Below are 25,848 nucleotides of genomic sequence, written 5' to 3' on the forward strand. Positions count from 1 at the left end.
TGGTGGATGGCTCGGATTTATTTGCGTTGGGATATGAGATGTTTTCCGTGTCACTTGTGCAATGTCTTCCCTCAAATATCATCTGCTTTTTGTGGGTTTTTTACTGTTGCATCATTTGAGCCTGTCAAATTTATTATCTGAAGGGTAGTTTCTGTGTATTAAAATAGACCTATTATGCCCCTTTTTATACAAGATGTAAAATAAGTCTCTGATGAGAGAGTGTGTGGGAAGTTTACAGAGCACTTCTCAGGAGAATGGCCAGAGGAGATTTGTATCATGGATGTGCAGCCGACAAATCTGCAGCAACTGCGTGGTGCTATCATGTCAATGTGGACTGAAATCTCTGAGGAATATTTAGAGTACCTTGTTGAATCTATGCCATGAAGGATTAAGGCAGATCTGAAAGCCAAAGGGGGTTCAACCCGATCCTATTAAGGTGTACCTAATAAAGTGGCCGGTAAGTGTATATATTATATCTAAATATAAATCAACAATATCTCAAATATATGCATGCATGTGTGTATTTCTTTACACAATATATATATATATATATATATATATATATATATATATATATATATATATATATATATATATTCACAGTACATATATCGTCAGAACAAACTTTTATTCTGAATATCATTACTTGCTAATAATCTTTGCCCAGCACTAGTTTTTTATTCAATATTATAATTCCACAACAAGCACTAATGATGTACCATTAAATAATTACAGCAGTATTCCACTAAAACAGAGGTGTCAAATGATGACTTTATTGCACTTGACAAGTAAAAATACATGGCTTAAACTGGACATGCTCATCCAGTGCAGCGTTCGGTTTCTTTCTGTGATAACACATTGGATTCATTTGCATTTATTCCTGTGAACAGCAGCTGTTAAATACCAAGCAGATAAAAAGAAGTGTCCTTTAACCTTGAAACCACTTCCTTTTCAGGATTCCTTTGCATAATGAGCCTTTGATAAGACACTTTGGGAACTGAATGCACTGCGCGACGCCATTAAAAACACAAATTACGCCACGCTTTAAAGGTTTATTTCATTCAAAGGAGAAAGTTGGGTTTTAGATAGGCTGGAACTTTTTTGTTGGCCCATTTGCATACAGTACACACATTTGGTGCATGATCATTGGTTATAAGATGCATCAGACTAAAACTGTCTTTTTTTTTTGAAGACTTGCACTCTTTGGCCATCGTTCTCTGTTTTAGCACAGACAATGGCTGACAGAACATTCTGCTAAACTTCTACAGGTGCTTTGGGCTAATCGGATAGTTAAATCTGATGGATTTTGTGACGTGTACAATTATTATGCATGGATTAACAAATTCAGACAGGTCTATACGTCTAATAATTTTAGTTATTTGTATTTAGTTGATCCGTTTCACATTAACCACTATAAAGGTATGGTTGTTATTCTGAATAATAGCACAGTTAAAATGAAAAAGAAGCAGCACTGTAGCTCAAAAAGAGTTGCATGGGGAACAAACAAGGAAAATGTAAATGTTTCCAGCTGATAAACAATGAAACAAATATTTGCATTGTTTTGTATTTAAAGACTTGTGCATTTAAAGCAGCAGACAGCATAAAAAGTAATATTCATAGATCAATATGGCAGATTTATAGATGAGATATATGGAAGGCAGACTGCAAACAATGTACAAAATATTATATAGCAAATATAAGTTTCAGTTTTCAAAAAAGGTTGAAAGGTTTGTGTTTAGCTTTGTTTTTGTTATTGTTTTATGTTTAGTTTTTGGCTTTGGCTTTGTTTTCGTTTGTGTTTTGTTGTTTTGTGTTCTGCTTTTCTTGTTTAGTTTGTTGTTGTTGTTGTTGTTGTTGTTGTTGTTGTTGTTGTTTTGTTGTTTTGTATTTTGTTGTTTTGTGTTTTATGTTTTGTGTTTAGTTTTGCTTTGTTTTGCTTTAACCCTTACATAAATCTCTTTATTTATTTATTTATTTATTTATTATAACTTTTTTAATTAATTAATTTATTTATGTTTGTTTGCTTGTTTATTTATGTTTTTAATTTCATATTAATATCAAATTAGAGCTTTACAGAGATGATTTTGGAAATATCACTCCATAATTCTGGAAATACCTCGAAAAGCTTTTTCTGATTGATTGATTGTTTTATTCGTTCGTTCGTTCGTTCTTTCATTCATTCATTCATTCATTCATTCATTCATTCATTTAAAACAGCCCAAATCTGTAAACAGACAGGTGCATGAACAGTGTTTGGCTCATTCATTCATTCATTCATTCATTCATTCATTCATTTATTCATTCATTCATTTAAAACAGCCCAAATCTGTAAACGGACAGGTGCATGAACAGTGTTTGGCTCATTCATTCATTCATTCATTCATTCATTCATTAATTTAAAACAGCCCAAATCTGTAAACGGACAGGTGCATGAACAGTGTTTGGCTCATTCATTCATTTATTCATTCATTCATTCATTCATTCATTCATTCATTTAAAACAGCCCAAATCTGTAAACGGACAGGTGCATGAACAGTGTTTGGCTTTGATGCATGAACAATTTTTTTTGTTTTGTTTTTAGTTTTGTGTTTTGTTTTGTGTTTTTTCTTTGTTTTTTGTTTTGCATTTTGTTTTGTTTTGTGTTTCTTTCTTTGTTTTTTGTTTTGTGTTTTTTCTTAGTTTTTGTTTTGCATTTTATTTTGTTTTGTGTTTTTTTCTTTGTTTTTTGTTTTGTGTTTTTTCTTTTTTTTGTTTTGCATTTTGTTTTGTTTTGTGTTTTTTTCTTTGTTTTTTGTTTTGTGTTTTTTTCTTTGTTTTTTGTTTTGTGTTTTTTCTTTGTTTTTTGTTTTGCATTTTGTTTTGTTGTATTTTTTCTTTCTTTTTTGTTTTTGTTTTTGTTTTGTTTTAAGTTTTGTTTTTAATTTAGTATTTTGCTTTGAATTTTATGTTTTTTCTTTGTTTTTTGTTTAGCTCTGTTTCGTTTTTAGCTTTTTGTTTCATTTTGTTTTGTTTCGTTTTTAGCTTTTTGTTTCATTTTGATTTGTTTCGTTTTGTGGATTTCTCTGTTGTTGTAAGCACCATTTATTTATTTATTTATTTAAAGCATACTAAACTGTATACATGAACAGGTGCATGAACAAAAACAAACATGTTTTTGCTGCAGTGTTTGGCCTTGATGCATGAAGTGTGAATAATGAACGTTGTGTCGTGACCTCGGGGCTGAAGGGAGTTCGACCACACCGAACCGAACCGTGAACTCGCCACTTCCTGTCCTGTAGGCGTCTGTTGCTAGGAAACCAGTGGCCCACTCCGTCAATTTGAGCCGGGGTGAAATGCGACTGTTTTTCTTCGCCTTTTTTTCTCTGCACTCTTTGGCTGGCCATCTTTTATTGATGTACAGTTTCCTTTGAGCCGCAATGAGACTTTCTGTGGGCCAGGACACTTTGAAAAGAGAGGAAATGGGGGTGTGTTTGGAGGTCAAACGGTCCCTTTTGTGGAGCTCCTATGGGACAATGGCAGTGGGGTGATGCTATGTGGAGGCGCAGACTAAGAGGAGAAACTGCAGAGATCATTTTTGACTTATTTTTTTTTTAAACCAAGCTTCATACTGTAGTCTTTTTAGCGCAGCATAAGCAAACAAGTTGGCCCTGGGGGATGAAATTTGAATAAGCAAATTCCTGCTCCTGATGTTTTTAATGAGTTCAGTGCAGATGCACCAGAGCAGACTGGCTTTTTATGGCAATGAAAAACGAGGCCACATTATTATTACTTTCCTTGTCACTTTGTTGTTTACGGGAAAAGTAGGAATGACTTACAGTGATCAGTAATAGAAGCGTAAATAATGCACTTAGCATTGTCATATCATGCATGTGCAAGACAATTGAGCTCTCGAAAAAAAGGTCAAATTTTCAGCAGTGATCAGATATTTTGGCAAGACTTTACAAGGTTTGTTGATACAAACTAACAATGCAAATGTACTTCTAAAACATCTATTACTATTAATGCTGTTCATCATTTAATAATAACTGTTCATAACAAGTAAACATAACAAGAATAATTCAGTTTTCGGTAAAAAAAGAACAGTAAAATAAATTTTTTGGAAAGACTTTACAAGGTTTGTTGATATAAACTAAACATTCATTAATATTAATGCTAAATTCAGCATTTAATTATTATTTTTCATAACAAATAATAATAACAAGAACAATTTAGTTCTCAAAAAATGAAAGAAAAGTGAAATTCATAGTAGTGATCAGATATTTTGGCAAGACTTTACAAGGTTTGTTGATAAAACCTAACATTTATTAATATTAATGCTAAATTCAGCATTTAATTATTATTTTTCATAACAAATAATAATAACAAGAACAATTCAGTTCTCGGAAAAAGAAAGAAAAGTGAAATTAATAATAGTGATCAGATATTTTGGCAAGACTTTACAAGGTTTGTTGATATAAACTAAACATTCATTAATATTATTGCTAATTTGAGCATTTAATTATTATTTTCATAACAAGTAATTATAACAAGAATAATTTAGCTCTCGAAAAAAGAAAGAAAAGTGAAATTCATAGTAGTGATCAGATATTTTGGTTAGACTACAATGTTTATTGATATAAACTAACAATGCAAATGTACTTTTAAAAAACTTCTATTAATATTTAGGCTGTTCAGCATTTAATAATACATTTTCATAACAAGTGCTAATAACTGTGACAATCCAGTTCTCAAAAAAAGAAGCAAAACTCCTAGTAGTGATCAGATATTTTGGTAAGACTTTACAAGGTTTGTTGATATAAACTAAAGCATTCATTAATATTAATGCTAAATTCAGCATTTAATAATTATTTTTCGTAATTATAACAAGAACGATTCAGTTCTCGGAAAAAGAAAAGTAAAATTCATAGAAGTGATCAGATATTTTGGTTAGACTATAATGTTTATTGATATAAACTAACAATGCAAATGTACTTCTAAAGACTTCTATTAATATTAATGCTGTTCAGCATTTAATAACACATTTTCATAACAAGTTTAATACTTCCAAAAGAAGAAAAACATTCATTAATATTAATGCTAAATTCAGCATTTAATAATTATTTTTCGTAATTATAACAAGAACGATTCAGTTCTCTGGGGAAAAAAGGAAAGTGATATTCAGAAGTGATCAGATATTTTTGGAAGACTCTAAAAGGTCTGTTGAAATAAACTAACAATGTACAAGTACTTTTAAAACATCTATTAATATTAATGCTGTCCAATATTTAATAATAACTTTTAATAACAGATAATAATATTAATATGAACAATTCAGTTCTCAAAAAATAAAACATGGACAGTTAAAGTCAGATATTTGTGTAGGGTTTGCTGATATTAACTATAAATGTACATCGAAAGCATTTAATCTCAATTCTAACATTTAGTAGTAATTTTAATATAATTTTAATAATAATAAATTTAATAAATTTTAATAATTTAGTAATAAATATTTTAGTACATTAAAACATCTTTAAATTAAAACTATAGTATTATTTAATAGGCTACATTTTTATAGAATAATAACATATATTTAGATAAAGTAATACAGTAAAAATAAATTGCTGGATTGTTATAACTTAAAGTTGGGTCAAATATTGACAAAACAATGTTGTTTTTATTTATTTCATTTATTTTCTTTTTTTTATTTTATTTAATGTTAACAATAAATATGGTCCATAATAAAAGTTTATATTTGCATGTGTGTTGCATTTTTTGTATATAGAAATATATGCATGTCTATATTGTATATACTATGTATGTATATATGTATGTATATATATATATATATATATATATATATATATGTGTATGTATATGTATATATATATGTATATATATATATATATATATATATATATATATATATATATATATATATATATATATATATATATATATATATATATATATATACAGTACAATACAATACAATACAGCAATACAATACAGCAATACAATACACGGATATATATTATCTAAAAACAAACGTTTATATTGGATGCAATAATGTTTTATATTTATGTTCCATTAACATATTATAAATAATAGCACCTTGCTGTATTTTATTTATTTATATTTAAAATTATATTTACTTTTATATATATTTTATTTTTTTTATATATATACTTATTTATTTTATTTTATAATTTTTTTATTACAAATTTGAATTCATTTATCTAATTTAGTTTTATTGACCTGAGCTCTTTTGGTTATTTTGTAAAGTTAATAAATCATATGCTGCAATAACGCCTTAAGACATTATTAAATAAAAACGAATGGGGCCTTGTTCTAAACTCTTACCATTTTTAATTATTCCTAATGATTTGTCTTCAAATTTATATTACTTTTATTCATAATTTTACGACAGAGGTTATAAATGTATTAATATTTCATAGCTACAGTACTTATTTATTCATCAAAGTTGTGTCCACAGTTTTATTAAATTCACAGATTATTTTCTTAAATTACAGTATCGTTTTAACCAAATTACAACATTTAAGTAATTTATATAGTAATAATATGCTAAAGCTTTTTGTGGCCAAATCTTAAGAATAAACATCATCAAAGTTGCTTGCAAAGTTATATAGCACCAGATTATTTCTTAAACTGCAATATTATTTTAACAGTATTAATAGATTTAAATATCTTTGATAATGAATATGCTAATGTTTTTGTGGCAAACTCTTAAGACTAAACATTTCAGAGTTAAATAAATAAAACCCCCAAAAAAGTGTCACATCCCGGCGACTCTCCCTGCATTGTAATTAAGTGTGAGTTTTAGAAAAGACGCAGTGAATCACACATCAAATCCAAAACTTAACGCAATCAAACTCTGCGTCTTTTTCCTCTCAGAGACATAACTGTGATCCACCTGCTTTGTCCGTCCGTCCTTCCTTTAATTTTATGCATTAAATGTTTCATGCGAGCTTTTGTTGGTGAAGTGGGAAGTTGCCAGATTCCTCTTTTTCATCCTTATTTTGTGTTCTTGTTTTGCATTTGAAAGGACCACCCATTGGGCTCGGAGGAGAGAGATTCCCAGCTCGCCGTCTCCGCGGAATATTAATGGGCTTCTCCTGGGAAAACTGCCCACAAAAAGAGCCTCTCCGTCGGGTTTCTGCTTCCGCTCAGCTGTCCTGGCCTGGAGAAACCTCCAGCGCACCTAACAACCAAAAAAAACTTCAAATAACATAAAAAATAACTTTCGGTAATAAAAAAGGGCTGCTATGACAGGGGCTTGAGCCATCGACAGCAGACTAATACAGTTATTAATGCAGTTATTAGTGTGTGTGTGTCTTAGTTTGCTTTTGTTTTTTTGTGTTTAGCTTTGTGTTGTTGTCTTGTTTTTTGTGTTTTGTGTTTTGCTTTTTTTATTTGTCTCATTTCATTTTGTTTCACTTCACTTCAGTTTTGTTTTGTTTTGTTTTGTTTTGTTTTGTTTTGTTTTGTTTTGTTTTGTTTTGTTTTGTTTTGTTTTGTTTTGTTTTGTTTTGTTTTGTTTTGTTTTGTTTTGTTTATTTTTGTGATTTGATTTGCTTTGAATTTAGTTTAGTTTTGTTTTGTGTTTTACTTTATTTTGTTTTACTTTGCTTTGCTTTTTGCTTTGCATTTTTTTGTTTGTTTGTGTTTAGTTTGTGTTTTGTTTTGTTTTTTGTTTAGTGTTTAGTGTTTAGTGTTTTGTTTTTTGTTTTGTTTTGTTTTGTTTTGTTTTGTTTTGTTTTGTTTTGTTTTGTTTTGTTTTGTTTTGTTTTGTTTTGTTTTGTTTTGTTTTGTTTTTTGTTTTGTTTTCCATTTTTTTTTGTTTTGTATTTTTTCTTTCTTTTTTGTTTTTGTTTTTGTTTTGTTCTTTGTTTTGCGTTTTGTTTTGTATTTTTTCTTTTTTTGTTTTGTTTTGTTTTGTTTTGTTTTGTTTTTTTGTGTGTGTGTTTTGTGTTGTGTTGTGTTGTGTTGTTTTGTGTTTTGTTTTCATTTGCTTTTTGTTTTGTTTTTTGTTTTCATTTGCTTTTTGCTTTGCATTTTTTTGTTTGTTTGTGTTTAGTTTTGTGTTTTGCTTTACGTTTTGTTTTGTTTCACTTTGTTTTGGTTTGTTTTGTGTTTTGTTTTGTTTTGTGTTTTGTTTAGTGTTTTGTTTTTTGTTTTGTTTTGTTTTGTTTTTTGTTTAGTGTTTTGTTTTTTGTTTAGTGTTTTGTTTTGTTTTGTTTTGTTTTTTGTTTTGTTTTGTTTTGTTTTGTTTTGTTTTGTTTTTTGTTTTGTTTTCCATTTTTTTTTTTTGTTTTGTATTTTTTCTTTCTTTTTTGTTTTTGTTTTTGTTTTGTTCTTTGTTTTGCGTTTTGTTTTGTATTTTTCTTTTTTTGTTTTTTTTTTGTTTTTTTTGTTTGTTTTTTTTGTGTTTTGTGTTGTGTTGTGTTGTTTTGTGTTTTGTTTTCATTTGCTTTTTGTTTTGTTTTTTGTTTTGTGTTTAGTTATTATGTATAGTGCTTTGCTTTGCGTTTAGCTTAGCTTAGTTTTGTTTTGTTTTTTCTTAGTTTTGTTTTGTTTTTCTTTGCTTTTATTTGTTTGTTTTGCATTTTGTTGTGTATTGTGTTTAGTTTTGGAAATTGATTTGCTTTGCATTTTGTTTTGTTTTGTTTTGTTTTTTGTTTTGTGTTTTATTTTGTTTTGTGTTTTACTGTTCTTTTTGTTTTGCTTCACTTTGCCTCACTTTGTTTTGGTGTGTTTGTATTTTATTTTTTGTTTTTACTTTGTTTTTTGATTAGTTTTTTGCTTTGTTGTTTTTTTTTGCCTTTTGCTTTTCTTTGCATTTTGTTTTTGGTTTTTTTTTGCTTTGTTTTTTTGTTTCGCTTTGCTCTGCTTCGCTTCGCTTTGGTTTGTTGTGTGTTTTGCTTTGTTATTTGTTTTGTATTTTGTTTTGCTTTGTTATTTGTTTTGTTTTGTTTTTTGCTTAATTTTTTGTCTTGTTTTTTGTTTTGTTTTGTGATTTGCTTTGCATTTGTTTTGTGTTTTACATTGTTTTATGTTTTACTTTTCTTTGCTTTTGGTTTTGTTCTTTGCTTTGTTTTTTGTTTTGCTTTGTGTTTTGTTGGTGTTTTGTTTTTGCTGATTGGATTTTTTTGTGTTGTAAGCACAAACAAACCTCCCTAGTTGATTGATTACATCAATCATTAAAAAAAAAACTAAAAACTGATGTTTTGATGTTGCATGGAGGACTCAAGAAGTTTGCTGTTGTTTCTTTTACACCCCAGGACGTGAGTAAAATATATTGCTGCTTTTACTATGCAATAAAAAGCTCAGGAACAGCTTCTTTTATTGCCCGATTTATTCGCTTTTACAGGCGTGATCAATAATAAGACATATTGATTGAAACGAGGGCGTCATTAGCACATTTGAGGAAATAGGAACAGGCCGTTCGGAGAGATGCCGGTGGCTGGTTTTCATCATGATTTTCTTGAGGCTTTCGCTGTTATGAGAATGACCGTCCTAATGGATCCTGCAGATGCCAGAGTTTTGCTGAAGTCATTGCTCTTTTGCTTCAATCCTCTGCACATTCTTTATCTGTATTTGACTCTCTGTCACTCGCGTTCAGTCATTCCTCCATTTCCTCAGTCTGGGTTTCTGACCAGATTTCTGCAAATCCAGTCTGAAGCTGAGAAGATGATCTGGATTTTTAGTGGCATGCAGGGAACGATGATTGCAGATCAGAAACACTTAAAAGCTGGTTGCTAGTACGATTATGTTCACCAAGTCTGCAATTGTTTGTATAAAAATACAGTCAAATTGTGAAATGATATTTTGATTTTAAATGATCGGTTTGTTGGGGTGGCACGGTGGCTCAGTGGTTATCATGATCACCTCACAGCAAGAAGGTAGCTGGTTTGAGTCCCGGCTGGGTCAGTGGTCGTTTCTGTGTGGAGTTTGCGTGTTCTCCCTGCGTTCGTGTGGGTTTCCTCCGGGTGCTCCGGTTTCCCCCACAGTTCAGAGGGCATGTAGTACAGGTGAATTGGGTAGGCTAAACTGTCTGTAGTGTATGTGTGTGAATAAGTGTGTATGTGTTTCCCAGTGATGGGTTGCAGCTGGAAGGGCATCCACTGCATAAAACAACTGCTGGATAAGTTGGCGGTTCATTCCGCTGTAGCGACCCCAGATTAATAAAAGGACTAAGCCGAAAAGAAAATAAATAAATTAATGAATGAATAATCATCATCATCATGTTATTGTTATTATTAATAATAATAAAAATAATAATAATCATCATCATCAGCATCATCATCATCGTGTTGTTATAATAATAATAATAATCATCATCATCATCATCATCATCATGTTATTGTTAATAATAATAATAATAATCATCATCATCATCATCATCATGTTATTGTTAATAATAAGAAGAAGAATAATAAGAATAATCATCATCACCATTGTTATTGTTAATAATATTAATAATAATAATAATAATAATAATCATCATCATGTTATTGTTAATAATAAGAAGAATAATAAGAATCATCATCATCATCATCATGTTATTGTTAATAATAATAATAATAATAATAATAATAATAAAATAATGATAATAATGCTAATAATAATAATAATAATAATTATTATTATTATTATTATTTGTTATTATTATTTTTGTTATTTTAAACCATCATATATTGTGTAAGCAATGACTTTTTAAAAATTATATTTTAATTAACTACTTCAATCTTACTAGATACCCTCTTTTTATCTATATCTAAAATATCTATATATCTTTATATAAAAAATTAATTAAAATTACAATAAAATTATAAAAAGGTCTCTGGATTTGCTATTAATTAATTCTTGTTTTGAGTAAAATGTGCATGTCAATACAAATTCTGTTTTGTTTTTTTGTTTTCTCTGTTTACACTGAAGAAAATCAACCTAGAGAGAGGGACATATTCTATATCCCAATCTAGAGAGATTTAAGTAAATAAGATTCCAGTTTGTGCATATTTTAACCAGAAATGTCCCGTCTCATACCCTGGCTAAATGTTAGTTTTGTGGGCATAATAATGTGGGTGATTTTAGTAACATAACAGCTCCTGTGTTGAAACAGCTGTGACCAATGAACCTCTGACCCGCCATTGGATCTCAGTGTGCTGCTGTTTCTCACATAATTAGATCAGATCTTTATTAATACTGTCCCTTATTCATGACGTGATCTGTGCATGAGCATCCTTGTTACTTCATCACATAAACAGTTAAAAATATAGCCCAAATGATGTTTATATTGATGTAATGTTTCTTTACTGCTAATGTTTTGCATTGACATTTAATCGACTGCATTGACTTTAAACAGTATAAAATACCTGTAAACTATAGGGATTGTCATATCATTGACATATTTCTGTTCTTTTATTGCTTTGATGGCTTCCTATTTGTGAAATGACTTTTTAAAATATTTCCCAAGTGATGTTGAACAGATTCAGGAATTTCTCACAGTATTTCCTATAATATTTTTTTCTTCTGGAGAAAGTCTTATTTGTTTTATTTCGGCTAGAATAAAAGCAGTTCTTAATTTTTTAAAGCCATTTTAAGGTCAATATTATTAGCCCCCCTTAAAGCAATATTAGTGTTGGATTGTCTCCAGAACAAACCACTGTTATACAATGACTTGCCTAATTACCCTAACTTTACCCTAATTAACCTGGTTAAGCCTTTAAATGTCACTTTAAGAATTCAAACTGAACAGGAGGGATAATAATTCTGACTTCAACTGTATATGGGTTGCTGAAATGAAGTTGCATGTTCTCACTTGACAAAAATGAATATAATTAGTATTGGATGGTAGCCAAAATCTCAAAACTGTCCTACAGTGTGACTGTCTTAAGCCTAGTTTAATAAATTACAGCCCAATTTTGACAGTGAAAAACATGTACGTTAGTGTGACAGTGCATTCTAATATTAAGTCGTCAATCATTCATTCATTCATTCATTTTCTTTTTCGGCTAATGCGATTTCAACACCCCCCCCCCCCCCTTCACTTTCATCCATGACAAAATTCCTAACCTCCCCCCCTCCCCCAAAGGTCTTCACCTAGTTGGACCCACCAAAAAATTCCTGTCATAGAGCCCGAACCGACCAGCGGTGCCACTGCGTTTCATTTATTCATTCATTCATTTTCCTTCAGCTTAGTCCCTTCAGGGGTCGCCATAGCGGAATGAACCACCAACTATTCCAGCATATGTTTTACATGCCCTTCCAGCTGCAACCCATCTTTGGGAAACACCCATACACTCATCTATACACATACACTACAGCTAATTTAGCTTACCCAATTCTCCTATAGCGCATGTGTTTGGACCGTGGGGGCAACCGGAGCATCCGGAGGAAACCCACGGCAACATGGGGAGAGCATGCAAAGTCTACACAGAGATGCCAACTGGCCCAGCCGAGGCTCGAACCAGCGACCTTCTTGCTGTAAGGCGACAGCGCTGCCCACTGTGCCACCGTGCCGCCCATCGTCAATCACAGATTTATATATATATATTTTACCTTTAAAAAATGTTAATTAATTTTAATTAGTTGAAGAAACCCTATTGAAGGTCATGTGACTGAAGCCCACTGTTTAGCCAATGACCTGCGCATGTTCAGTTTCTGTCTCAGTATTTTTTAAACATTCAGCTTTTTTCCAGCCACCATTTTTGTCTTTTATTGAGTTTCTTTGAAATGTATTGACAATGCCCAACAACTCCGACAAGCAATGGAAATCCATATTATTCATAAATGCATATACAGTCAAATAAATACCACTATATGAAGATATTTGTCCGTGATTTATGTCCGGTAACACTTTATTTTAAGTCCCAAATCATGGTATTGACAAATCAGTAATTAATAGTTATTATGATCGTAGTTGGGTTTAAGTATTGGATTAGGGATATAAAATAAGATCATACTTAATAAGTGCTAATAAAAACTTAATATCTTATTAAAATGCAGTAGTTAATAGCATGAATTGTGACTAAATTGTTACCTTGACCCCTTATATTTTCTTAAACATCAGACTTACATGAATATTAATATTATTTTTCTAAATGTGTTTTTTTCGCTGTTACTTTGTCACACACACAGTTAAAGTCAAAACTATTCACCCTCCTGTTAATTATTTATTTTTGTTTTATTCAAATATTTCCCAAATTATGTTTAGCAAAGCAAGAATTTTTTCACAGTATTTCCTATAATGTTTTTTCTTCCGGAAAAAGTCTTATTTGTTTTATTTCGGCTAGAATAAAAGCAGTTCTTAATATTTTAAACCCATTTTAAGGTCACAATTATTAACCCCCTTTAGCAATATTTGTTTATATTTTGATGAATATTACTATTATTATTTGTGTGTTTTTTTTACTCCCCATTTGTCAACTTATCAATACAGTATGTGTGTTGTTTCTGGTTTTGTAATTAAGCAAACTTATGATGCCTCGCTCACTAAATAGTGCTAAAAAATGTCAATAAATCAGAAGAGCGTGATGTTTCTGGCATGAAGGAATGGTCAGCGTTTCCTTTGCAGGAACAAACACACCATCACAGAGCCCCATAGGAGAATCAGATGCTTTCGTTTCTTTTTCTGCATCAATAATACGAGCGTTATAATGTGCTGACTATAGAGACCTCCTGCTGCTTCATCTTGTGTCAGAAAACCCAACGTTCACTGTTAGCAAACACATTCCACCCTCTACGGCTAAACACAAACCATGCACTAACTGACAAAAGTCAGTTGTTGAGCAGTTGTAAGAGCAACAAATAATAACTTGACTTGTTGATCATTTGGAAAAGTGGCTGAAGGTCGATTTTTCCCGATCAATCATTTGTTGAGCTGCGTCCCAATCATCACAAATACTGCAGAAGACCTACTGGAGCCCGCAAGATTCTCATGGAAATCAGTCAATTTTGGTGAAGGAGAGATCATGGTTTGGGGTTATATTCAGTATGGGGGCGTGTGAGAGATCTGCAGAGTGGATGAACAACATCAACAGCCTGAGGTATCAAGACATTTGTGCTGCCCATTACATTACAAACCACAGGAGAGGGCAAATTCTCCAGCAGGATAGCGCTCCTCATACTTCAGCCTCCACATCAAAGCTCCTGAAAGCAAAGAGGGTCAAGCTGCTCCAGGATTGGCCAGCCCAGTCACCAAACATGAACATTATTGAGCATGACTGGGGTGAGATGGAGGAGGCGTTGAAGATGAATCCAAAGACTCTTGATGAACTCTGGGAGTCCTGCAAGAAGGCTTTCTTTGCCATTCCAGATGACTTTATTAATCAGTGATTTGAGTCATGTCAGAGATGTATGGATGCAGTCCTCCAAGCTCATGATGGAGTCAGACACAATATTCATTCTGTTTCCACTGCAGCATGAGCACATATTCTATACTGGATATTATTTCTGTTAATGACAAGACTTTCGTCTGAGCAATCAGACCTTACTGTCCTAATGAAATCATTCAAAATCAAGGCATGATCATATCTTATTGTGGTCAAATAAGTGTAATCTAGAGGCCTTTGCCTTTCATATAAGCCACTTCTGATACCAAATGATCAACTAGAAGTCCAGTTATTATTTGCTGTTCCTAAAACTTGGATAGGCGACAAGACTTTTGTCAGGTAGTGTGTATATACACACTGCAGATTTATAGTCAATAAGCAGTCGTAGGCATCCGTTTTCTGTTTTATTCTCACTTTTATTGCAAATATAATACAAAAAGATGAGCTTCTTCAAAGGCAGTAAAATGTTAAACGTTTTAAAGACATAAAACTTGTTCAGTCTTGTGTGTAAAAAAAAAATCAGGTATCAACATCAGGAGATCGCTGATGTCGAGTAAAGCACAAAGTCAGAAAGGGAAAAAGCTAACTAACCGACTAACTACTTAGAAAATAAAACAATTAGAGCATGGTAAACGAAAACTACTCTTCCAGTTTAATGTTGTTTAGAAACTGCGACAGGATTTTGTGCATCACACACAACTGGTTAGAAATCAAACATTTAAAATAGAACAAAAAAGAAATCTACATATGATAAATAAACATGAGGAATACAGAAATAAGTACCAGCTCTCTGTCTACATGGATTATATGTCACCGTATTCAGAGGAGCAATTACATTTTTTTTTGTTTGTATAAAGTATTAAAGAATAAAATGCAAATAATTTCTTTTGAAATAAAATTAATACTAATAAATAAATTAAAGGGGTTAGGATGGCAGAGGGTGCTGTAAGACGACACCTTGCATGACTGCAGGCGGCCAATGACAAGCGCAGGTCAAAGGTTGTTTCCTGTGAGCCGCGACACATGCTGGTAAATTCTCAGCTGCCGCTGCCACGTAGCTTTTCCCGCTAATTCACTTCCAACATTTGACAAGGGATAAAGATGTGAGCTGGTAAAACAGTTGCTATTTTACAGGAACATAAATAAAGAACTATCAAATATAAAAATGCACTGCATGAGGGTCAGAAAACACGAGAGTGGAGGAAAAACTACCGAGAGTGGTTTAGTAAAAATAGACTTTTCTACAAGAAAACACTAAAGTCGGAAAATACAAAACAAAAAAAGAAACATACACAGTACATATTAAAGTATCAATAATCGATAAGTCCTCACAGAGGAATCATTTCTTCAAAAAAATGTTTCTTTTCTTGCAATCAAGGCTAAAAATATATATTTATAGATATATTCTAATCACAATTCAGGCGATTAAAAAGGCACATCGGGAGCCAAAAACAAACCAAAATACAAAACAAAAGTCTTTCATCAAAGTCCAGCTTTCCTACGTTTCTAGTTTTTGACATTGTGTGTGGAGATTTCATTCAAGTGTGTGTTTTTTAAAGAAGATAGTTCACCCAGAAGGGAAAATTCTGTCATCGTTTACTCATTCGTTTGCTGGATGTTGGAGTTTGAACACAAAAGAAGCTGAAAACCGGTAACCATTGACTTCCATTAGTTTTTCCTACTTTGAAAAATGTATATTTATTGGATTTACTGCATTTCTACAAGGTTAAGTGGTTGCAAGCAATTTATATGTGCTGAATTTAAGCAAACAAGTGAAGTTGTACTTTAATAATAAATTTAATTAGTTTTTTAATTCAGCCCATATCAATTGTTTGCAACCACTTAAGAAATTAGTAAACTCAGTGCACTATGCAGGCCAATGGTTACATACATTCATCAGATTGACTTATTTTGTGTTCAACAGATGAATAAAACACTCAAATTTGGATTGACTGAGTAAATAGTAAGCAAATGTGGATTTGTGTGTGAACTATCCTTTTAAGGGGAGCAAGTGGAGTGCTGTGTTTGAGTCTTTCCCATCACGCACTGAAAAAAATGATTCGTTGGATTTACTAATTTAAGGTAAGTGGTTGCAAAACAATTGATATGGGCTGATTTAAGCAAACAACTGAAGTTGAACATTACTAAATGTAGAACCCATTAAATTCAACCCATTTAAAATGGTTGCAACCACTTACCCTCAAAATAATTGAGTAAATCCAATGAATGATGTGTTTTCAGTACACTATGCAAGTCAATGGTTACCAGTTTCAAAAACATCATCAGATTAACTTACTTTGTGTTCAACAGAACTCAAATTTGGAGTAAATAGTGAGTAAATCTGGATTTGTGGGTGAACTATGCCTTTAAGGGGAGCTAGTGGAATGCTGTGATTGAATCTTTCCCATCATGCACCGAACAAAACAAAATGATTCAGTGGATTTACCAACTTAAGGTAAGTGATTGCAAATAAATTATATGCACTGAAATTAAGCAAACAAACTAAGTTGAACAATACTAAATTGAATTAGTTTGCTTAAATTCAGCCCGTATACATTGTTTGCAACCACTTACCCTCAAAATAATTGAGTAAATCCAATGAATCATGTGTTTTCAGTGCACTATGCAAGTCAATGGTTACCAGTTTCATCAGATGAACTTACTTTGTGTTCAACAGAACTCGAATTTGGAGTAAATAGTGAGTAAATCTGGATTTGTGGGTGAACTATGCTTCAAGAGGAGCAAGTGGAATGCTGTGATTGAATCTTTCCCATCATGCACCGAATAAAACAAAATGATTCATTGGATTTACCAATTTAAGGTAAGTGATTGCAAATAGTTTATATGCACTGAAATTAAGCAAACAAACTAAGTTGAACAATACTAAATTTAATTAGTTTGCTTAAATTCAGCCCGTATACATTGTTTGCAACCACTTACCCTCAAAATAATTGAGTAAATCCAGTGAATCATGTGTTTTCAGTGCACTATGCAAGCCAATAGTTACCAGTTTCAAAAAAATCATCAGATTAACTTCCTTTGTGTTAAACAGAACTCAAATTTGGAGTAAATAGTGAGTAAATCTGGATTTGTGTGTGAACTATCTCTTTAAGGGGAGCAAGTGGAATGCTGTGATTGGGTCTTTCCCATCATGCACTGAACAAAATAAGCTAATCTAAAGAATTTTGGAAACCGGTAACCATTGACTTGCATAGTACACTGAAAAAAAAAAAGATTCATTGGATTTACTAATTTAAGGTAAGTGATTGCTAATGCTTTTTATATAGGCTGAATTTAAACAAACAAATCAAATTTAGCAATGTTCAACTTAATTTGAACGCCCATATAAATTGTTTGCAACCCCTTTACCTTGTAGTAAATCCAATGAATCATTTTTTCAGTGTACTATGCAATTCAGTGGTTACAGACTCAAAAAAACTCTTCAGATTAACTTATTTTGTGTTCGACAGAACAATAAAAACGTGGATTTGTGGGTGAACTATCCCTTTAAGGGGAGTGAGTGGAATGCTGTGTTTGAGTCTTTCCCATCATGCACCGAACAAAACATTATTTATTAGATTTACTACATTTCTTTAAGGTAAGTGGTTGCAAAACGACTTATATGGGCATGCAAATTAAGTTGAACATTACTAAATTTAATTTCTTTAAGTTCAACCCATATAAATTGTTTGCAACCACTTACCTTGTAGTCAAAATGTAGTAAATCCAATGGATCATTTTTTTTCAGTGCACTTTCAGATGTGCTCAGGGTCTGGACAGCTGCGTGTACACCGGCTGCTGGTCCCAATGCTGCGGACTGTGGTTGGACTGAGGGATGGAAGGCACCCCTGTAGAGTCAGCAATGGGTGTATACATGGGCCTCTGGCTGGAGCTCATGTAGCTGAAGGTGGAATACAGCCCGGAGCTCTGACCTCCAGCATGGGTGTAATAGGAGCTGGCGCCGCCCTGGTGGCCATCGGAATAATCATACTGCGCCCTGGTGATGGATGGAAACGAAGTGCTGTAATGCTGGAGATGCTGAACGTTGAAGGAACCATAGCTGATATGCTGCGGAGACCCCTGCTGCTCGTTGTAATGACTCGGGCTGAGCTGCTCGGTTTTAATATGCGTCGTTCTGGGCTGGTCTGGTTCTGCGGGGTTCAGCGGGGTCAGCTGGCCGCTTTGAGGGCTGCCGTTTTGGGGTTTGGTCATCCAGGCGGCGTATCCTCCGGCGTAGGGTGCATTGGTGTGACCGTTCGGTGGCAGGTATTGGTCAAACTCATTGACGTCGAAAGTTTCGATAACATCGCTGCTCAGCTCGCCGATATCCACGTCCTGGAAGTTGATGCTGAGCGGACGTCCGGTGTTCTCCTGAAGAGGACGGGCCTCTCGTTTCAGATCCGCTTTGCCTGGCTGTGTGTCAGTTTTCGGGGTGGTGGGAGGAGTGGGCGGCCCCTGGGACTGGCCTGTTTGGAAGCAGAAGAAGAGGAGGAGGGGAGAGAGAAAAGTTAAGCACTGCATGGATGATCAGCGCTGCATGGGGAGATTACTTGTTGTTGCACTGAAAAAAGGGATTCATTGGATTTACTAATATATTTGTTTAAAGGTAAGTGATTGCAAACTATTTATAAGGGCTGAATTTAAACAAATTAAATGTTCAAATGTTCAACTTAAATTCAGCCCATAAAAATTGTTTGCAACCACTTACCTTAAAAAATGTTGTGAAAAGAAATTGCATGGCAATAATCTAGTATATTGCATATTTAACCACCAGACTGCTTTTTTTGATTGCTTTAAGACTCTATTTGAGCTGTGCTGATAGAAAGAAAACCAAAAATATTCTAAATTCTCTGAGCACAAACAAGTTACTTTGCTTAACTAGCCCTTGTGTGTTGTTGAATTGCTGAATGCCTCCTCCATTGTAAGTTGCTTTGGTCAAAAGCCTCTGCTAAATGACTAAATGTTACGTAAATGTACAAACAGAATGAAAGTGTTCCCTGAAAAACATAACTTTTGCTGCTTGTTAACACTACTTATTTAAAAAATGAGTTGAAACAACACATTTCTGAAGGTTTTTTTGGGACAACTTAGTTGTTTTATGTTCAATCTACTAACATTTGTAAAAAATGATCAAGTTAACTTAATCGATTTGTGTTGGGACAACATGGAGTTGTGTGGAACCCAGCATTTGGTTTTTACAGTGTGTATGTTAATGTGTTACAAAAATAAGATGAGGTTTTGTGCATTGTAATGTGTTTTAAAGTGCATTTTTGTACGGAAACACAATCTTTTAATTACATGCGTATTCAATTTTGGGAGAAAATTATCTTACACGTTTTTTACACTAATAATTCACTAACATATATGAGATGTAGTCATGCAATCAATAAAAGTAACGGATTATACTCAAAACTTTTTGAAAATCCGATTACGTAATCCAGATTGCATACATGCACTTTTTAGAACCCAGTATTGCACAGATGACGCAACACACACTCACACACTCGAAACGAGTAATCGAATCACATTTCCAGATTGCAAGCATTTATAGAACCCAGCATTACACAGATGACGCAACACACACACACACACACACACACACACACACACACACAACATAAATAATCGATTCGAATCAAATTGCGAATGAAGTTTTAGTGTCCCACCTGAGTGTTCGCTAGGCGAGTGCACTTCTCCCATACTGGACGCGGGCGAGTCCGCCTGCTGGAGCGCTTTAAAGATGGCGTTGGGTGAGATGTGGGTCTGCTCACTGCCGTCCTCAGACTCGCTCTGGCCGTTCTTCACCGACTTCCTCCGCCGGGGCTGGTACTTGTAGTCGGGGTGATCTTTCTTGTGCTGCACCCGAAGGCGCTCTGCCTCCTCCACGAAAGGACGCTTTTCAACCTCGTTCAGCAATCTGCCCACAAAAAGCGGACAAATTAGCATGCACATTTAACAAAATTAATGAAATCATTTGCGAAACACCCCCAAAAGAGCGAAGAAAGCTGCAACAAGATTGCATAAATAAAATAAATGCGTTCCGCAAAAGCATAAAACGCGCAACAAGAGTTCTGATGCCAAAAAAACCCTCAATGCCATCTGAAGTTCTCTTCAAAAATGAGCATTTTTTGCAGGCTCCTGTTTGTAGGTTCAGTGATATCACTTTTATGGCATACAATACTCCATTTTATGGCCTTAAAAGTGAAATAACTCAACATAAATAAAGGAGGCTGAGGAAAAATGGACATTTCAGATGGCACTTACAGATTTTTTGCAGATGAACTCTTCTGTTTTAGGATGTTTTATGAATCATTCCAGGAGAGAAAGGAAGTTTGCATACTAATGTAATGGATTACTCACCTCCAAAGTTTTCCCAGAGTTTTGCTGAGCTCCGCGTTGTGGAGGTGTGGGTACTGATCGGCCAGTTTCCTGCGCGCCGCCTGCGCCCACACCATAAACGCGTTCATCGGTCTCTTGACGTGCGGCTTGTTTTTGCTGGACCCGTTCACCCTCACCGGCATGGGCACCAGGGTCCAGTCGTAGCCCTTCAGCACCTGAGACACCGCCTCTCGTATGCACACCGGGAACTTGTCCTCGTCGTCCTTCTTGAAGTCTCCGAGCGTCCCGTCCGCGGCCAGCAGGCTGTTCTCCGCCGGGCGCGTGTTCTCGGTGTCTGAGCCTGAGGCGGACGGGCAGGGCGAGCCTGCGGAGTCCTCGGACATGCTCGGACTGGGGGCATCAGACAGACACTTCTCTTGCTCATCCGTCATCTTCAGGTAGGGGTCGAGGAGATTCATGCGAACACCGTAGATGGACGATCTCAGAGAATTCGAGCGCGCCTCCAAAAAATCCTTTGTAGCTTTTAATTCCTGCAAATCCACGGTGCTCGCTATTTTAGGCACGCATTTAGTGTGTGTGTGTTTTGTTGTCTGCTGGTGTCTGCGAAAGCAAAGCGCTCCCTGTGCGCTCCCGTGTAGTATTTCCAAGAGAGGGACGAACTTTGGTTCGCCAGCTGAGCGCGCACAGGCTTATAAACTCACGCGCGGTGACGACAAGGAAACGATGCCTGGATGCCCACCCCTCTCTCTCTCTCTCACACACACACACACACACACACTCAGTAATTGTCCTCGCTAACAATCTGAGCTTTTCTTTCTTTAACTTTTGCTGCTGTTTTCAGAATTATTGGCTATTTTTTATCCACATATATATGCACTATCGATAGAGAAATCGCTCGAGCGCGCAGCCGCAAGCTGTTGATCTTAAGAGTCGCGCATCACCAAATATCTCAAACAGTCGGAAGGGCTTAATATTAAATCCACCAGCTATAATTCGTTTGTTTGGTGACTAATTTTGGAAAAGCTTGGCTCGAGGAAGTGTGTTACTCATTCGGTGACTCAGCAAAGCTTTCCATTGGCTCTAATTCCCCCTTGCCGAGTGGTTTAGAGAAGTTGCAGATATTGTTTAATCTGCTCATCAAGCCTGGATGGAGGAGTTTGCTGTTTTTATGTTTTCAACTGGCCGATAGGGGGAGACAGAGATCTGCGCTGGGTTCACTGCAGTCCATTAGTGCTGTTCAGACTTTCTGTGTGTAAGAATGCAAATATTGGGCATGAATTACTGATTAAAAACAGCTACAGTCTCTGTATTTACTGTCAAACTGTATTTAGTTTGGGGAGACTAGGGGTGTTAAAGGGTTTAAGACAAGCCTCCCGTTTTGTTTTTGCATCAAGTTTTATACTAATAAATCAAAAAGCTAGTAGTTTGAAGCGGAAATAAAGTTTAAAACATGGGTGAAGTGATGTTCATCTACACCAATCAGTGTGATTAGATAGATAGATAGATAGATAGATAGATAGATAGATAGATAGATAGATAGATAGATAGATAGATAGATAGATAGATAGATAGATAGATAGATAGATATGTAAAAATCCAACTTGTTGTGACTTCTATGTGATATATTTCAAGTCTTGGCCTTAATATAACATTTACTTGCACCAACTTTTAAACTTATTTTACATTATGCTTTCAAAATAAATCTAAAATTTGTTTTAGAGTCAAGACTAACTGTATTATGTTCTGGTGATAAAATGGTATGCACTAGCTATGCAGATTTGATTAACACAACTTTATATTGTATTTAATTTGTAGTGCATTTGCTGTATGCGCCTATGTGTTATACAGTATAGTTCAGAACCACCTTGTTTCATCTAAAAATAAATTGGCAAATATAGAAATGCTTAAAACACATTCTAACAGTGTAATCATAATGTTATTTTATTTTTGTACACAACATTTAAACGCGTGTCATCCTGGAACACAAAACCATCTGAAGTTGCACAGGTATATTAGTGGTAATGGTTAAAAATACGTTATATTGGTCAATTATTAATATTTATTATTTTATTATTGATATATATATATATATATATATATATATATATATATATATATATATATATATATATATATATATAATTTATTTTTGATTCATGCCAAAAATATCAAGTAAAGAAAGTGTTTTGTGAACATATTTTGTACATTTCCTGCTCTAAATATATTTATTCATTATTTTTCCTTTGCTTTAGTCCCTTATTTATCAGGGGTCGCCACAGCGGAATGATCCGCCATCTATTCCAGCATATGTTTTACGCAGCAGATTGAACTTCCAGCTGCAACCCAGTACTGTAAAACACCCATACACACTCATTCACACTCATACACCACGGCCAATTTAGTTCACCAATTCACCTATAGCGCATGTGTTTGGACTGTATAGGGGGAAACCAGAGCAGTCAAAATTATAGATATTTATTATTGATGTATATTATTTATGTTTGTTTTGTGCCAAAAATAATTAAAATATTAAGTAACGAATGTGTTTTGTGAAGATATTTGGTAAATGTGCTACTGCAGATCAATTAAAGCTTAATTTTCGATTAGCATGCATTGCTAAGACCTTAATTTGGAGACATTTAAACATGATTTTCTCAGTATAAACAGCAAAAGTCAGTCCAAGGCACTCGAAAAATGAATAAACAAAGATTTATTAAACTTTTAAGTATTTTTTCCACATTTTTTGAGTGCGCTGGACTGACTTTTGCTGTTTATTCTGATGAATCCGTTACCTAAAGCAGTGTTTCCCAACCCTGTTCCTGGAGACACACCAACAGTACATATTTTGGATGTCTCTTGTTTCTGACACATTAACTTCAGGTGTTGGAGTCTCTTCTGATGTTATGATAAGTTGATTCAGGTGTGTTTGATTAGGGAGAGGCTGAAAATGCGTACTGTTGGTGTGCCTTCAGGAACAGGGTTGGGAAACACTGACCTAAAGAGCATCGACAGATTATTTAAGCTACCCCTGAGCACTTTTTAGTTTGATTGATGATTTTTCTCAGTATTTAAAATATACTATTTAAAATATAATATTCAAATATACCTTCAGATCTCATCAAAATAGTGTCCTGTTCTAACAAACCATACCTCATTAGGAAGCTTATTCATTCATTTAAATATTCATATATGACAACACTCATGTATGATAGTGATTTCAACTTCTATTTAGTTAAAGCTAATGATTTTAAGCTTTAATTTCATGCATGCTTCAAATTACGTACTCTCAAGGAAGCTCTAAAATCAAGAAATCATATGCAGTTGATGTCAGATTTATTAACCCCTTGTTAAATTGTAATTATTTTATATTGTTTACCTACTTTCTGTTTAATGGAGAGATTTTATTCAACCCATTTCTAAACATAATATTGACCTTAAAATGTCTTTAAAAAAATAAATAATTGCTTTCATTCTAGCTGAAATAAAACAAATTCAACTTTTTCCAGAAGAAAAAATATTATAGGAATTACTCTGAAAATTTCCTTGCTCAGTTGAACATCAATATTTAATTAATTAATTAATTTAGACTTCAAATTGGTTCCCTATAATTATTTCAAGAGTGTTAATGAAGATCCGTGTTTGCCTGATGATCAGCAAGAGAGAAATGCAGACTTCTGGCTGTTTTAAAGCTGTTTGTTTGCGTTATGTCAAGCTCTCGCAACGCACAAGCAGTCAGTAATCCTATCTGGCCCGCAGTTTAATTAAGGCTCCGCTTCCCCGTACAGAAAGTGAACTGTGAGCGTTTTGATTCCTCCTCGCTCCCGACACACAGCGTTTATTTTCACTGCACGTGTTTATTTAAATGATTCACTTCGAGCATAAACATAACAGAACTTTTTAGGACCTTCGTCAATAGCACGTTCGCTCTTCTGTTAACAGCGCAAGGCTAATAGGAAGGAGAGGCTTTTGGTTTATTTATCATAATGCAGACTTACAGGAGTGAATGACAGCTTTTTTGCCTTATCGAGCAGTCTTTAACAACTCTTTGTGAGCTTGAATTGCATTAAGCTCCTGTTAGCTGCTGGCGGTGATGATAATATTACTTGTGATACAGCCAATTTGATAAGTGTTACCACATTGGCGTGCTTCTACTTTAAAAGTTTCACTATAGCCGCTGGTTTATGAAGGTGTGCTGGTGATAAAATGTTATAGGAGTGCAAGTTGCTTTCTGATTAACTCAAACCACCTGCTATGCAAAATAAATAAATAAATAAGAAACTCACATCTGAGTCACAGATAGTCAAATGAGACATGAGATACACCTACGCCACAACCTGTCAAAATTTTAATGTTTAGCAACAGATGGTAAAAAGCTGTGCATTTTCTGTGTGTGTCTGTGTGTGTAGTGGCCCCCTTATGTTAATTTGAAGTATACTTTTATTTTGTTGCCATTAAATAAGTTCAGTTATGGTTGTCAGAACTAGTGTTGGGTGTAACAAGTTATATACTGTAGTAAATATTTAAATTACTTATTCACTGAAAAAATGTAAGTGAGGGATTATATTTTTGGTTGGAATTACCGTTACTTTTAATCAGTGTAAATTACTTAAAAAATGTAATTAATTACTAAATACAGCATTACAATTGTATTTAAGTTACTTTTTACAAAATACTTTGTCTGAAAAATAACTTAGTAAGAATTTTAATTGACTAAATATTATCTCAACACACTGAAATTAAACTCTTAATCTTTTAAATTTAGCTCAAACGGGATCATTATTTAATTAATTAATTAATTAATTAATTAATTTGTTTGTTAAATATATTTAACAAAAAACAAATCTCAACATTTAGAAATTAAACTCTTAATTCTTTAACTTTAGAGCAAACAGGTCCTTTGTTTAAAAAAAAAAAAAAAATATATATATGTATGTATGTATATGTATGTATGTATGTATGTATATGTATGTATGTATATGTATGTATGTATATGTATGTGTATATATATGTATGTATGTATATGTATGTGTGTGTATATATATATATATATATATATATATATATATATATATATATATATATATATATGTATATATATATATATATATATATATATATATATATATATATATATATATATATATATATATATATATATATATATATATATACACACATG

The 25,848-nt window shown here is 33.5% G+C and overlaps 1 protein-coding gene and 1 long non-coding RNA gene across 2 annotated transcripts in view; one reads left to right on the forward strand and one right to left on the reverse strand.

Moving 5' to 3' along the window:
- LOC130238057 (uncharacterized) overlaps window positions 1-25,848 on the forward strand; it is a 120,813-nt gene that overhangs the window by 72,341 nt on the left and 22,624 nt on the right. The gene's annotated exons all lie outside the window — the stretch shown is intronic.
- sox9a (SRY-box transcription factor 9a) lies at window positions 14,726-21,319 on the reverse strand. The gene is made up of 3 exons (XM_056468940.1): window positions 20,691-21,319; window positions 19,997-20,247; window positions 14,726-18,796 (listed from the first exon to the last, which is right to left on the reverse strand). Exons 1-3 carry the CDS (start codon window positions 21,125-21,127, stop codon window positions 18,096-18,098), a joined length of 1,389 nt encoding a protein of 462 aa, XP_056324915.1. The 5' UTR covers window positions 21,128-21,319; the 3' UTR covers window positions 14,726-18,095.

The sequence above is a fragment of the Danio aesculapii genome, chromosome 12 (assembly GCF_903798145.1).
Source record: "Danio aesculapii chromosome 12, fDanAes4.1, whole genome shotgun sequence".
Lineage (NCBI taxonomy): Eukaryota > Metazoa > Chordata > Actinopteri > Cypriniformes > Danionidae > Danio > Danio aesculapii.